This window comes from Felis catus, chromosome A2, assembly GCF_018350175.1.
Source record: "Felis catus isolate Fca126 chromosome A2, F.catus_Fca126_mat1.0, whole genome shotgun sequence".
Classification (NCBI taxonomy): Eukaryota; Metazoa; Chordata; class Mammalia; order Carnivora; family Felidae; genus Felis; species Felis catus.
In genome coordinates, this window is record NC_058369.1 from 138,689,914 (window position 1) to 138,705,959 (window position 16,046).

Sequence of the window (16,046 nt, forward strand, 5' to 3'; positions counted from 1 at the left end):
TGCCTATGAGGGACTGGAAATACTCTAGAGTCAGCCCTTGCTCCGTAGGGCAGATGCTTGATGAAAACAGAAACAAGAACAGAACCTTTAAAAATAGCTCTTACTTTTAACACTGAGATGTTACTTGGTTCCCGAGAACAAGTAGAGAAAGATAAAAACTAAAGTCAGTAGTTGTTTACGTCTGAATTAATAAATGCGGACCCAGACAACTCCCAAAATTGTCCGGGGAGTCTTCATTGCTACCCGAGCCAACACTAGGAGGCATGATAGTGTGGTATTATCAGCAACTTTGTTCCACAGTTTATGGGGAGAAGCCTATAGATTTTTCATGTTTTTGTGATTATGAGATGGAGAACAGAACATCCACATCCTGTTTTCCTAGAACAATGTCCTGTGACCTCTCTATTTATGGGCTTGGCTAGTCTAATCTGGGAGCTAGTCTTGCTCTGGCTGCTTTGTGACTGCAAAAGAAATCATTTTAATCATCTAAAAAATGTAAGAAACTTTTGGAGATTTCTTTTCAAAAGTAGGTGGTAGCCAAGTTAATATTTATGGTTTCTGAGTACATGTGCAGTTGAATATTCCTTCCTTTTAAAGATCAAAGCACTTACTTCTCAATTACCAGTGGTAGCTAATAATGTTTGGGGGCACTGTTGCTGGGTGAGGGTCTAGGAATCCCCAAGATACTTGTTATACTCCTTTTTCCCTCTGAGGTCCCAAAAGAAAATAGATGCACTGGACAGTAGTTGGAAAAAATACCAAACCTATATAATTCCTCTTTGTCTCAGTACCCTCTCTCATAAAGAGTATGGAATAATTGCTTATACCCCATAATGTTGTTAGAAGTTCTGCATAAATTAAAATATATAAGGTATTCTCTATTGCCTCCCTGGTTTTTAAAGTGATGATGATATAATGGTTATGAACCCTTAGAGCTAAACTTCTGTGTTCGAATTCTCTTCCCACCACTAACTAGATGACTAGATGATGAGTTTGAGCAAGTTATTTAACCTTACTGTGCTTTCAAAAACAGAATAATCATATCCGGGAGGATATTGTGTGGAATAAATGAATTAACACAAATACTTGGAGCAGTACTTGGCTTCCTGTAAGTGGTCAAGAAAGATGTACTGTTGATATCATTACGACTACTACTATTTATGTATTTATTTATTAGTGTGGCTTTGGCACCCAAATCCTAATGCAATATTCTAAGGAGCTAGGCTGAATCACATAAAGGTCTCCTGTTCTGTCTGCCAGGGAAACCTAAGAAACCACCATCCAGGTTGGCCAAGGGCAGCTTTGCCTGTTTTTTTTTCAAATCCACATCTGACTTCTCCACTCTTACACTCTAATGTCAACCTTCTAGGGACAGAAGAAGTACATCAAGTAAGGCCAACATAAAGAATGTTTGCCCTAATGCCAAAAAAAAAAAAAAAAAAAAAAAAAGAAGAAGAAGAAGAAGCCTGTCTTGGGCTGCTTCTAACTATGGCAACAGTCCTGAGACAGGCTGAATGTCTTAAAAGAGTCCAAAGAGAGATCGTGGGTGAGAAAGAGAAGGGATCAGGCCCACCTAGGAGTGGTACCTGGGTCACTCTATCAGTTCAACTGGAGAGAGAAGACACGAGTGAAAAAGGTTTCCATAGGCCTCTCCTGATTTTTCCAGGCTCCTGAGAAAAAGAATTACTCTAAGAGACCACATGTCAATTCTTACTAACTTTAACACAGCCAGTAAAATGTCTCCGGAGTTGAAATGACCTTGCTCAACCTTGTGGGAGAGCATGGCCGGATCTGGAGATCAAAGGGTGTGTTCAGACATCCGTATAAGACCAACTGACCAAATATCAATTTGCCCACAGTCATCTTAACAAGACCAATTTACCTAATGAACAACTCTAATTCACTGAAAGCTAAAGCCTGGAACATCAACTTGCTGAATGGGCAATTCATGCAAAACGGACACACGGTGTTTTATACCAGGTCTAGGACTGGTTTGCCTACTAGAGGCACAGCCCAGGCAGTTAGGGCCTGGGGGGCCCACATGGTAAACTGGAGAAAATGCGGGAGGCTGTACTCCACTCCAGTCAGTGGCTGCCTTATAGGATATGGACCCAGTATTACCACAGCCTCCAAATTTTCAAATGAAGGCAGAAATCTGGACTTTTATATGAATTATGCTGACATTTGCATTTTGGCAAATACTTAAAATTTAAAATGAAAACAAAACAAAAATTGTGCAGGTCAAATGCACCCCACGTGCCGTTTGACTCTCCCTGTGTGCCTGCAGTCTACAATCTCTGTTGTACATCCTGGGCGTTTGCCTACTAAATGCTCATGCTTTCAGCTAGTTGAGCATGGCCCCAAAGCTCCACAATACTTCAATGTGTAATTTTGCTGAGGCACAAATCTGTTTCCCAAATGCTCCAAGTTGACTTATGAATGTGATTTACTTAGCTGGTGAATGTACTTATGTCTGTACCCAATTTCCAGATTTCAGTGTGGCTTTTGGGGTTTTTTAAACCAAGTTTGAGTACATAGTGCCATTCATGCAACAAATAAAAGCTTTTGCTTTAAAAAGGGTTGTGGGAATCAGGGACAGTGTTGACTTTTAAGGTTGGAGATGGAAATGAAGAGAAAGTGAAAAGGTCTACTCAAGATTTAACTAGGAGATAGAGTTTAGGAAGTTTGAGGTAGGAGTCAGGGAGGGTATCCGTAAGAATTTTGAGTGGAAACAATCAGCATTTCTCAGATTGTGGTGGCAAAGAATTAGGCAAGAAGTATATGAAGAGATTACTTGAAATTTTTGGTTATACTTTACTTTCATTTTAAGAGGAAATTTATGTGCTATAAAATATTTTTGAAATTTTAATTTTAAATTTAAAATATTCATTAAGTATTTTTGAGAGGTACGGGGTAACCCTTATGAATGTCAAGAAACTGTAGCACTTTACAAGTTATCCTAAATTCTTTTTAGTGCTCAGGTCTCTCAAAGATTGCCGAGGTCAGTGACCACTTTTTTTTTTTTCTGTTTACATTCATAATTCTAGTACAATGTCCTGCTCATAGGAGGTTCTTTATAAATTAAATACTTTGAATTATTTAAACATGTCTTCCCATTTTAAACTTTTATGGCTTAAATATATATGTCTTAATCAAATCCAGAAATTGTGTGTATGTCTTGGGTAGTGAAGGGGAGCTTGCATCAGACTTGGGGGAAAATGAAATGTACTGTGTTTTTAATGCCTAAACAATACAGTCCATGATTTTTTTTAATTTTATTTTTTATTTTTTAAAATTTACATTCAAATTAGTTAGCATATAGTGCAACAATGATTTCAGGAGTAGATTCCTTAGTGCCCCTTACCCATTTAGCCCATCCCCCCTTCCGCAACCCCTCCCATAACCCTCAGTTTGTTCTCCATATTTATGAGTCTCTTCTGTTTTGTCCCCTTCCCCTGTTTTTATATTATTTTTGCTTCCCCTCCCTTATGTTCATCTGTTTTGTCTCTTAAAGTCCTCATATGAGTGAAGTCATATGATATTTGTCTTTCTCTGACTGACTCATTTCACTTAGCATAATACTCTCCAGTTCCATCCATGTAGTTGCAAATGGCAAGAGTTTATTCTTTTTGATTGCCGAGTAATACTCCATTGTATGTATATATATATATATATATATATATATATATATATATATACACCTATATATACCACATTTTCTTTATCCATTCATCCATCAATGGACATTTGGGCTCTTTCCATACTTTGGCTATTATTGATAGTGCTGCTATAAACATGGGGGTGCGTGTGTCCCTTTGAAACAGCACACCTGTATCCTGTGGATGAATGCTTAGTAGTGCAATTCCTGGGTCATAGGGTAGTTCTATTTTTAGTTTTTTTGAGGAACCTCCATACGGTTTTCCAGAGTGGCTGCACCAGCTTGCATTGCCACCAACTATGCAAAAAGAGATCCTCTTTCTCCACATCCTTGCCAACATCTGTCATTGCCTGACTTGTTAATGTTAGCCATTCTGACAGGTGTAAGGTGGTATGTCATTGTGGTTTTGATTTGTATTTCCCTGATGATGAGTGATGTTGAGCATTTTTTCATGTGTCGGTCATCTGGATGTCTTCTTTACAGAAGTGTCTATTCATGTCTTTTGCCCATTTCTTCACTGAATTATTTGTTTTTTGGGTGCTGAGTTTGATAAGTTATTTATAGATTTTGGATACTAACCCTTTATCTGTTATATCATTTGCAAATATCTTCTCCCATTCTGTCAGTTCCCTTTTAGTTTTGCTGATTGTTTCCTTTACTGTGCAGAAGCTTTTTATTTTGATGAGGTCCCAGTAGTTCATTTTTGCAATACAGTACATGATTTGAAGTCCTCTCTTTGCATATCCTTGTCTTCTTAAAATATTTGGTTGAGTATATTATGTCAGGATGTTTCTTCTAGGTTTTAGTGTTTCCTGGGCTAGAAATAATATAAAATGGAACCATCTTTGTATTTTACCTTTTGAATCCATATCAAAAGGTTTTGGCTGAAAGTGCCAGGTACACATTTTAAATAAGGTATTGGAATCATCACAGAGTATTTGGTTTTGGCTCAAGAAATCCATTTAGAGTTTCCTTCAAAGTGAGGATGCATGGACCTTCCAAGTCTAATGCCGAATGGCTACTAGATGGAGAGATTTCTTTCATCCCCAAATCACTTGTATCATTTCTCCATGTCCCTTTGAACTATTGCACTATATTCCAGCATCTTGAGATACATCACGCAACAAGAGACAAGAGCTTAACTTGAGTTCAATTGTCTGGATCCCTTTGTTTGGCAGAGAGGTTTCTCTTCTAGGAACAGGACAATTACAGAGGAATCAATAGCCCAGACAGCACAGAGCTTGTCAAATGGTAAAGGACTTGATTAGTGCAGAGTGAAATTTCATTCCTAATTGTCATAGATCAGTTTTCATTATCAATCTTTTTTTCCCCATAAAGTCCTTCTTTGAAAGCATTCAAGTTCAAGTGAGAAATTCTTTTTTTTTTTTTTAATTTTTTTTTTCAACGTTTATTTATTTTTGGGACAGAGAGAGACAGAGCATGAACGGGGGAGGGGCAGAGAGAGAGGGAGACACAGAATCAGAAACAGGCTCCAGGCTCTGAGCCATCAGCCCAGAGCCCGACGCGGGGCTCGAACTCCCGGACCGCGAGATCGTGACCTGGCTGAAGTCGGACGCTTAACCGACTGCGCCACCCAGGCGCCCCTCTTTTTTTTATTAAAAATTTTTTTTTTATGTTTTATTTATATTTGAGAGCAAGAGAGACAGAGCACGAGTGGGGGAGGGACAGAGAGAGAGAGAGGGAGACACAGAATCCGAAACAGGCTCCAGGCTCTGAGCTGTCAGCACAGAGCCCGACGCAAGACTCGAACTCAGACTGCGAGATCATGACCTGAGCTGAAGTCAGATGCTTAACTGACTGAGCCATCCAAGCGCCCCTCAAGTATGAAATTCTTTCGGGAAATTTTTAAAGACAGGATTTGGTTATTTTCAGGCTTTGTAGAAGCCACTAATACCTAATGCAAGAGGTGACTTGTGAGATCTGGCATAAATAGTTACCGAAGGAATATGATCTCAGGATTGTTTAACTCCAGAAGCCATGCGTACAGAAATTGCTTGATTTTTTTTAAAAGTAGATTTCCACCCAAAATGGAGGAAGTTTCACAAGTAATATCAATCCTTTCATACATTCTTTAGTGTTCTTTTTTGCCTGGTTATTTTTGAGATACCTATTTCTATATGCCTTTGAAGTAACGTGTTTACCACTCTGTCCTGGGGCTAGTTATTCATTCATTTATCAAATATTTTTAAAGCACCAATTATATGCAAGACATGTTGATAAAAACATATAAATAAATCAGAGAGACTAAGAGAAAACAAACTCATAACACACAAATGTTAATTTTCAAATGTTCAAGTATTATGCAAGAATGTACTCTTCTGAGATTATTTTGGCAAGTTACTAGGACTTATTGGCAAAGGGCTTTGTCCTTGGTAAATAGCTGAAATATTATTTGCTTCAGTCCATGTTATACTCTGTATTTTGAGCTCAATTCTGCTGTTGATAACTAGACCACAAATTCCTTTTAGACAAAACCTGTTTTTTAGAATTTTCATTGAATTTTATTTTCAGTATACTACAACTTTTTCTTTGGAAGAAATCTTATAAAAGTATATCTGATGTTTAAGATTTGTGAAAAGTAATGGTGATATCAAAGCCTAGAACAAAAATATTTGTGTTTTGACTTCTTATCATTATTTGATTTTGCAACCATCGTCTATTATCTTAAAAGACTTTATAACCATCTTTCCTCCCAATCTCCAAATAAGACTTTGTGAATTTATAAAATTAGTGGCTTAAAACATTTAAATTTTAGACTTTTAGGAATTTTATGACATTGCGTTAGATAATTGAATTTTCCCTAAGATACAATAGTAAATATAAAAATGTCTCTAAATTAGAAAAGTTGAATTTCAGTTACTTTGAATATTGACTTTTAAACATATTCAGAATCATTGTTACTTGTGTTTTATAATTTAAATAATAGCATTCTTAAATCTAAGAATGGTGCCTTCATAAATCTGATAAAAAAATATTTGTTTTTCAATATTCTTTTGCCATTAGGTGATTTGGGCTCTTGGGATCTGCTCATTTGCCTGTCTTCTAGGAAAGCTGGTGGAAAACCTTGCATATCCAAGGAAGACATGTGCCAGTTAGGTTTACATCAAAAGGTAAATTTTTTTTTTCAAAATGGTTACAGATTTTAACAGCCCTTGGATATTAACAGCAGCATATCTTGGTTCATAGTATTTTTTTAATGTGAAAAAAGCATCAAAACTTACAGCTATTTCTCAGTAGTGAAATAATATTATAGTAGCTACACTGATCATTTGATATATCTGCAGTTGACAATCTTGATAAGTCCTTCCTCCTTGTAACTCCTGACTCCATTGGCCTTTGGGTCGAGAACATTATTTTTGCTCTTCTTTTCCATCTTTGGCCATTCCTTCTCTGTTTTCTTCATAGCCACCTTTTGTCTGCTCATACTTTAGATTCCTGTGTTCCTCAACACCACGCCCAAGGTTGTTGATGATTCCCAAAAGTACATCTAAAATTCAAGCACTTTCCCTGGCATCAGGCTCGTGTGTATAATGCCTGCTGAACATCACTTTTATATCACACAGACACCTCAGAGTCACCATGGGGAAAACTCACTCGTATGTTCCCCAGTAAATCCACTTCTACTCTTGCATTCAGTAGCTCTGCAGAACTTCTGTTATATTGGTCACAAGCATGAGCAACCACTGTCACTCCCTAAGGTGGAAGTCTGGCCTTCACCTCTGATCCCTTCCTCTCCATTGTGGTCTACATTCTATCAATTACTAGTGCTAAGGAATTTAACTCCTAAATACTTCTCAAGTATATTATTTCTCAAATATCCATGCTCACTACTTTTATTCTGGCAAGATAGTCACCATATCTTACCAGGTTATTACAGAATCCTCTTTACTGCTTTTTCTGAAGCAAGTGTTCTGCCCCTGAAATCCATCCTGCCCAAAGTTATCAGGATAAAAAAATATAAAATTCTGAGCTAACCTAGTTAGTCCTATACTTAAATCTTGAATGGCTTTACATCAACTATAAGGTAAAGCCTACAGTTTTCTTCCCTTTGAGTATTGGTCAACCTCCAAGCAGGAGACAAATTCCATACTTGAAAGGACCTAACTGAAGGGAAACCAATGAAAGAGCTATTTACTGAGGTTTTGCCAAGATAAGAGAAACAAGATTAGAGAGAATGTAATTAAAAAGATTGGGAAAAGAAAAACAAAACAAAAGATTAGAGGCACCCAGGGACCAGCAGCATCATAAAGTTTTACCACCCTTGGTCTGAAGAAGGGTTTATAGAGGGAATGGTTAGCAAAGCCTAATGAGAGCTGGAGCCAAAAAAGAGGGGTCGCTGGAAAGGAGCTATAAAGTAGGGAATGTAGCCATTGCTAAATCATAAGCCTGCAGAGAGGAAGCCAGGGAGATGAGTACTCAACCTCTCTTTACTACCCCCCAAACTCTTGCCAAGGCCTCCTGTTGGTGCCACGCATCATTCCAAGTGTTCACATATTTATGCTCATTCTTTACACATAGGAGACTGAAGCACAGAAAAATTAAGAGAATTTCCTAAGTCCTCATAGATAATAAATGAAGCAACCAGGATTCAAACTCAGGCAGTTTGACTACAAATTTTGTCTTCCTAACTACATCACTATAAAATTTTTTTAAATAAATATTTAAGACAGCATTTACAGCCTATTCTCATGAAGATTCTTAAAGAATGCCTAAGTTCTAAATGATACATATCAGATAACTGTCACTTTGGAGCATGAATAATTTGAAGCTTTATGAACCATGACTTATTTATGTAAACATAAATATTCAAAACAGAAGTTGCTTCAGATTTGTTGGGATTCTTAGATGAACAAAGAAAAGGGCCTCTGCTCAAATTAGGATTACTAATCACATGAGAGCTTTGGAATCTAAGTGCTTAATGAAAGTGATCATAAGATTTGTTATAAAAAATGAGTGGCCTGGAGTCTCTCTAGTCAGAAGGAGAGTAACATGATTTTAAAACTGTATTGGTCCATGTGATGCAGAAAGTGAAGTGAGGTCCACTATTTGGGGTAACACTAAGTTTAGTAACTGGGACTGTATTTCACCTTTAACAGAAAGGTTCTACTGTTTCAAGAGCAGAGGGATTCATTTCTAGCTCTAAATGTTTGTAGGATTAGCAGTCCCTAAAACAGTATGCTGTTTTTAGTACCCGGAGCTCTGAGAAATACTGAAATGGCTCTTATTATAAAGCATTTGAACACATTTTCAGATGAATTTGATGGAATGATAATTGCATGGGAGAGACAAGGGGATAATGGCTCTTCTTGTCATTAGTTCTCTTCCTTGTGAATGATACTGAACAGCTTCCAGAGAACATCTGAGTTTCGATAAAATAGAGACTGTTTGTACCGACCTAATGAAGAGAAAGAGAAGAAAAAGATATTGCTGTGAAGTTTGCGTTACTCTCGGTGTTCATGAATGACCCGTCCCAATTTTTTCCCCTGGGTTCTTTCTTCCACACTTTGTAGTTATAAATAGTCCAACTCAAATGTCTCTCCTTAATGAGTTAATCGTATTACTAGTTTTAGTTTTAGTTTATAAACACGTTCTAAATGTTTATAATTGATATACTGTTGTTCATATTAATTGAACTATGTCTCAAAATAAGAATGATTTTTTTTTACTTTTGCTTCTCATAATCTCTAATAGAAACAATTTACATGTGGAATACTCACAGATTAGGATTGTGGAAGGAAAGTTGGGATTGAAATCTTTCTAAATGCACATTTCCTTTTTCTCAGTTTGATCTCAGAAATATCCCAGGGCCCAAACATCATTATCTTTATCGTTTCCCTTATGTATTCTAACCCTTTCAAAGATATAGAAGGTTTTATGTCAAGAAAAATAGCAGCTTATATAAAACATACACACACATATAAGTGTACGTAAAGCATTCAAACCAAATGCAAAATCAGTGTATATTGAAAATAATTATTAGGGTGATGATGATGTACAGTGTAGACTCTTTAAGAGTAACAAATGTACCACTCTGGTGGGGTTGAAGTCAGCTAATCCAAATAAAATGTCATTGATGATGTTCCTTTTGACAATGATGGAAATCTTACATATTTTATGATGCACATAAAAAAAAATAAAAACCAAGCATGAGGATATAGAAGAGCATTATTAGGTTTAACAATAAAAATATATGGAATACATGTAATATAGTTGATTTGTTATAGCTATATGACCCATAGCCTTTGAATATGTTTCTTTCTTTGTGCCAAGTCATTCGGTTTAACTGCCCAGGTTGGTGCTATTACACAGAGTCAAACGGAAATGGTATTTCTGGTGTCACGAGTCACCTCGGTTATGCCATCTGCTGAGACTCTGTGTATTCTAAAGATGTGCTTTGGAGGAGGGAACACGGAAGAGGTCACTGGGTGGAGGAAGGGAAAGTAGAAAGCGGAAGCCTGGGAGCAGTTGCTTCCCTTGGCTTGGCTCTGCTTTCTTGAAGCAAATGCTTTGCTGATCCTGGGTCAGTTCATTCTTCTGTCTGAAGGTCTCATATAGAAAGTCACCTCTCTGATAAGACCCAACAACCTGCACTTGTGTCTGAAATCTATGCAAGCTGTACTATGTCTTTGCAGCATCTTTGCAAATTCTTCTGGCCCATTAGTTCATTTATGGTTGCCCATTGACTGGGACTCTTCTTTCTTTCTTTTTCTTTTTTTTTTAATATTTTTTTTCAATGTTTATTTATTTTTGGGACAGAGAGAGACAGAGCATGAACGGGGGAGGGACAGAGAGAGAAGGAGACACAGAATCGGAAACAGGCTCCAGGCTCCGAGCCATCAGCCCAGAGTCTGACGCGGGGCTTGAACTCATGGACCACGAGATCGTGACCTGGCTGATGTCGGACGCTTAACCGACTGCACCACCCAGGCGCCCCTGGGACTCTTCTTTCAATTTGTAAAGGATGGGACAGCTCATCCAGGATATACACCAGTGCTGACCATCTGGCATAACAGCACTTTTGCTGTGAGCTCTTCAAAAAGTGCAAGAAAGTTTTAATCTGGACCTTGTCAATACATAACCTTTAATGATACTTACCTACTCACCCTGGGTGGCTCAGTCAGTTAAACCTCTGACTTCGGCTCAGGTCATGATCTCATGGTTCTTGGGTTTGAACCTGCATGGGGCTCTGTGCTGCCAGCTCAGAACCTGGAGCCTGCTGCGGAATCTGTGTCTCCTTCTCTCTCTGCCCCTTCTCCACGCACACACTCTCTCTCAAAAATAAATAAACATTAAAAAAAATGATACTTAAAGCTACTTTTCTTTCTGGGTCCTTCTATTAAAGTTTCTATTTAGTCAGTAGCAACTGAGTGGTTTTGCCTGGGGTGGGGAAAATGGTTCAAGTGTATTGACCTTTAAAGCTTTTGACGATCTAATTTAGAAAACTTCTTCTGTCTATTATCTTTAACAAACAAAAATCTAAAACAAACAAACAAAAAACCTTTATTATAGTTTCTCCATACTTTTGCAGTATTCTGCTTCTTCCCTCCAGCCTTTCTTAGGAAGTCTGAATTATGACCTTAAGGACTTTCTGAAATCCCTTCTTTGTTTTCCACTTTTAGTCTCTGAACCTTATCATTTTTAAATTTGAGAAAGTAGACATGCCTAAAATCTGAAGTGTACTATACTTCTAGCCTTTGCCCCCACGCCCTGTGCCCTAAGAATGTAAGTGACTCAGACTTTGTTATCTTTGGAGACTTTCAAACTCGAGTATTTAACAATGTTGTTCCTGCAGATTCACAGGAGCTGGTTCTGCTGAAGCCCTGGCTTCATTTATACACAACGTGGGCTGAAGTTTACTGTTTGCTGAATAAATGAATAGAGTTAACGGGATTGCAGGAGTTGGAGAATGTTTTTTGCTTTTTGTTTTGTTTTTAATTTGTTGTCAAGTTAGCTAACATACAGCGTAGTCTTGGCTTCAGAAGTCTGTTCTCTGATTCATCAAGTACATACAACACCCAGTGCCCATCCCAACAAGTGCCCTCCTCAATGCACATCTCCCATTTTCCCGGCCCCCATCAAAGGGTTGGAGGATGTTTAATCAACACACTATTTCAAAGCACTTTAAGAGAATCATTTCTTTGTAAAACTACAACTGATGATTGAATTACTACTTCCTAAAAATCTTAGAGAAGCAGTGGAACTCAGAGACCAAAAGCTCTAAGTGCTTTATTTTACAAATGTAGAAATTGAAAACGAGAAGCAAAAGTGATGTGCTCAAAGTTACGATTCTGTTAACTGTCCTAAGTAGGACTGTAACTCATGTTTCTGGTTCTCCAACTGCAACTGAGTTATTTTCATATAGTCTTGTCAGTAGAACACAGCGGAGAAACTACAATACTTGATTAGTTTAGAGTGAGTTGGAAAGTATTCAATAATTTCACAAAAATGAACCTGATTTTCAAGCTAATTTACCCTGATCTCTTTCTGTTGGTTTTAACAAGGCTTTGCCATTTGAGGCATTATTTTTGGAATTTAGTTGATAATACCTAGATAATCAGTCTATGAATTCAGAAGAGAAGGACAGATTAAGCTTGTCTGTGTCTTTTCTTTATAAGTTAAAACGTATATTTGAATTTATGATAACTTCTATGAAGCTTTCTAAGAACAATTTTTTTTTTAAGAATAGAATTTTGCAGTGACTGGATTTTATATCTGGAAGCAATAATGCCCTTCAATATGAAGGGAAGATTACATATTAAATTTTGAAACAGGATTAGCACTGAATTTCCCACTAAATGTCTGTGATTTAAATCAGCGAGGGCCTTTGGAACTTCAGAGTTTAGTTGACTTTGAGGTATGGTTGGTGCTATTTTCTGCCAAAGCAAAATTTGCAACTGTCAAGTTATTTGTGTTATTCTGTTTACCATAAGAATGTATCTATTTCCTTTTAGTTTTAGCACATATCATGGTTTTGAAATATATCAAGGTTTTCAAAAATATTCTCAAATTTCTAAGGGCAAGTTTTTGTTTGATGTTATCAAATAAACCATTTTATTATTCTGGATTTAAATGTTGACTTTCAGAGATTTGAAGGTAGGGTGTGGATGGAGTACACAGTAGTTCACGTCTATACCCTGTGAGTTTTTGCATTTTCTTTGCTTTAGCATTTATGAATGCCTAACTCACTAGAAGCTTTTTCATTCCTTGCAGGTAAACATATTACCAGAAATACAGCATCAGCTTTGCAGTAAAGAAGGATTATGTCAAATAATTAGAAGATTTCCAGGTAATCTTTAGTTTGCCTCCTTATGCATAAACATGTGAGATATGTAGCCTGCTTTAGCAGATACCAAATAATGAGATCTCAGATCCATATATTTAGCTCCTCTGTCTATCATTTCACTATCACAAATCTTCCAGAATCCACAAGGTTTTTGCCCATGGGGACCCTGATAAAAAGGAATACAAACACAATGTTGGTATTCTTTCTTTTAGTTTTGCCTTCTAACTTTTAAGGTGAATATTCCCTTCTTCCTTTGTGTTTTTCTTTAAAATCATTCTTGTTTTATTTTATTTTTTTATTTTTATTTTTTTTATTTTTAAAACCCACTTTTATTTTTTTTCAATATATGAAATTTATTGTCAAATTGGTTTCCATACAACACCCAGTGCTCATCCCAAAAGGTGCCCTCCTCAATACCCATCACCCACCCTCCCCTCCCTCCCACCCCCCATCAGCCCTCAGTTTGTTCTCAGTTTTTAACAGTCTCTTATGCTTTGGCTCTCTCCCACTCTAACCTCTTTTTTTTTTTTCCTTCCCCTCCCCCATGGGTTCCTGTTAAGTTTCTCAGGATCCACATAAGAGTGAAACCATATGGTATCTGTCTTTCTCTGTATGGCTTATTTCACTTAGCATAACACTCTCCAGTTCCATCCACGTTGCTACAAAGGGCCATATTTCATTCTTTCTCGTTGCCACGTAGTACTCCATTGTGTATATAAACCACAATTTCTTTATCCATTCATCAGTGGATGGACATTTAGGCTCTTTCCATAATTTGGCTATTGTTGAAAGTGCTGCTATAAACATTGGGGTACAAGTGCCCCTATGCATCAGTACTCCTGTATCCCTTGGGTAAATTCCTAGCAGTGCTATTGCTGGGTCATAGGGTAGGTCTATTTTTAATTTTCTGAGGAACCTCCACACTGTTTTCCAGAGTGGCTGCACCAATTTGCATTCCCACCAACAGTGCAAGAGGGTTCCCGTTTCTCCACATCTTCTCCAGCATCTAGTCTCCTGATTTGTTCATTTTGGCCACTCTGACTGGCGTGAGGTGATATCTGAGTGTGGTTTTGATTTGTATTTCCCTGATGAGGAGCGATGTTGAGCATCTTTTCATGTGCCTGTTGGAATCCGGATGTCTTCTTTCTTGTTTTATTTTAAAAGCAATTATTATAATACTTCTTAATTATATAAAACTTGAGGTTTTAAAAATATATGTATTTCTTCATGATTAATTCTGATCTCAATAAATCTATTTCCTTTTTTTCTTTTTGAAATTCCCTGAATTTGCCTGTTTTACACAGGATACTGAATGAGTAAATTCTATGCCTTGACAACATTAGTAATTTGGGACAAAAATTACCATATCTTTTCCTCATAGATTCCCAGGGTGAAAGAAAAATCAGATGGTCTATGAGTCTTCATAGATCAAATTATAGCTTACTTTAAAACCCATCAGTGAAAGGGTTTCTCAAATTTCTTGTTTAAAACCTATTTCATGCTATACAGCTTATGCCCCTAGAAAGTATTTCACTATGTAATTAAAATTTAGATCTGCATAGCTTCAATTCTATTTTTAAAAATTTAATTTGTGTTCTGGTGGAATCAGAAAACTGGTATCTTATCCCATTGGGTTTTCCATGGGGTTTCTGCTTCCATACCAAAGATAAGCCACATTGGTATGTCCCATTGTAAAGACTAGTCTTCTGCTGTCATTTATTAAGGATTAAAATGTAGTAAAAATGAATCAAAAATTCAACTTTCAATTTAAGATACTTGCCTAAGATAAATAATAGTCGCATAAACTTGGTTTTATAGTTATTGTTTTATGTGGCAATTGTAACTGCCTCCATAATCTCTAAGTTTTGTTTTATTTTGTTTCCGTAAACTTCAGCTGGGTAGTTTTTATTTTATTTTTAAAAATGTAATGTTTTTGTGAGATGCAAGTAAAGTAATTATTTCCATTAATATATTATTAGGAAGTATCTAGGAATCCTTTAGGGAATTTGAAAAAAAATTTTGTTTATATTTTTAACAGAGCCTACATATTATTAAAGTATGTTTTTCTTTGTTGCTACTTACATTTCCTTTTTTTAAAAAAAATATAATTTATTGTCAAGTTAGCTAGCATATAGTGTATACATGTGCTCTTGGCTTTGGGAGTAGAATCCCGTGATTCATCACTTACATACAACACCCAGTGCCCATCCCAACAAGTGCCCTCCTCAATGGCCATCACCCATTTTCACCTCCCCCTACAGCAACCCTCGGTTTGTTCTCTGTATTTAAGAGTCTGATATGGTTTGCCTCCCTCTCTGTTTATAACTATGTTTTTCCCTTCCCTTCCTCCATGGTCTTCTGTTAAGTTTCTCACATTCCACATTATGAGTGAAAACATGATATTTGTCTTTCTCTGACAGACTTATCTCACCCTAGCATAGTACCCTCCAGTTCCATCCATGTTGCTGCAAATGGCAAGATTTCATTCTTTTTCATTGCCAAGTAGTATTCCATTGTATATATAAACCACATCTTCTTTATCCATTCATCAGTTGATGGACATTTGGGCTCTTTCCATAATTTGGCTCTTATTGATAGTGCTGCTGTAAACATTGGGGTACATGTGCCCCTATGAATCAGAGCTCCTGTATCCTTTGGATAAATTCCTAGTAGTGCTATTGCTGGGTCATAGGGTAATTCTATTTTTAATTTTTTTGAGGAAACTTCACACTGTTTCCTAGAGTGGCTGCACCAGTTTGCATTCCCACCAAAAGTTCAAGAAGATTCCCCTTTCTCCATATTCTCACCAACATCTTTTATTTCCTGAGTTGTTAATTTTAGCCACTCTGACCTGTATGAGGTGGTATCTAAATGTGGTTTTGATATGTATTTCCCTGCTGATGAGCAACGTTGAGCATTTTTTCATATGCTTATTAGTCATGTGGATGTCTTCTTTGAAAAATTGTCTATTCATGTCTTCTATCCATTTCTTCACTGGATTATTATTATTATTTTGGGGGTGGTTGTTGAGTTTGGGAAATTCTTTATAGATTTTGTCATTTGCAAGTATGTTCTCCCATTCTG

The 16,046-nt window shown here is 36.9% G+C and overlaps 1 protein-coding gene across 9 annotated transcripts in view; it reads left to right on the forward strand.

Moving 5' to 3' along the window:
- Positions 1-16,046, forward strand: part of CPED1 (cadherin like and PC-esterase domain containing 1) — a 271,927-nt gene that overhangs the window by 52,370 nt on the left and 203,511 nt on the right. For 8 of the 9 annotated variants that reach the window (XM_045052656.1, XM_045052657.1, XM_045052653.1 and 5 more), the window contains 2 exons: positions 6,683-6,789; positions 12,890-12,965. The exons of the other annotated variant lie outside the window; for it this stretch is intronic. In XM_045052656.1, the coding sequence (XP_044908591.1) occupies positions 6,683-6,789; positions 12,890-12,965 (183 nt within the window). The remainder of the gene's footprint in view (positions 1-6,682; positions 6,790-12,889; positions 12,966-16,046) is intronic. 9 annotated transcript variants of the gene reach the window in all.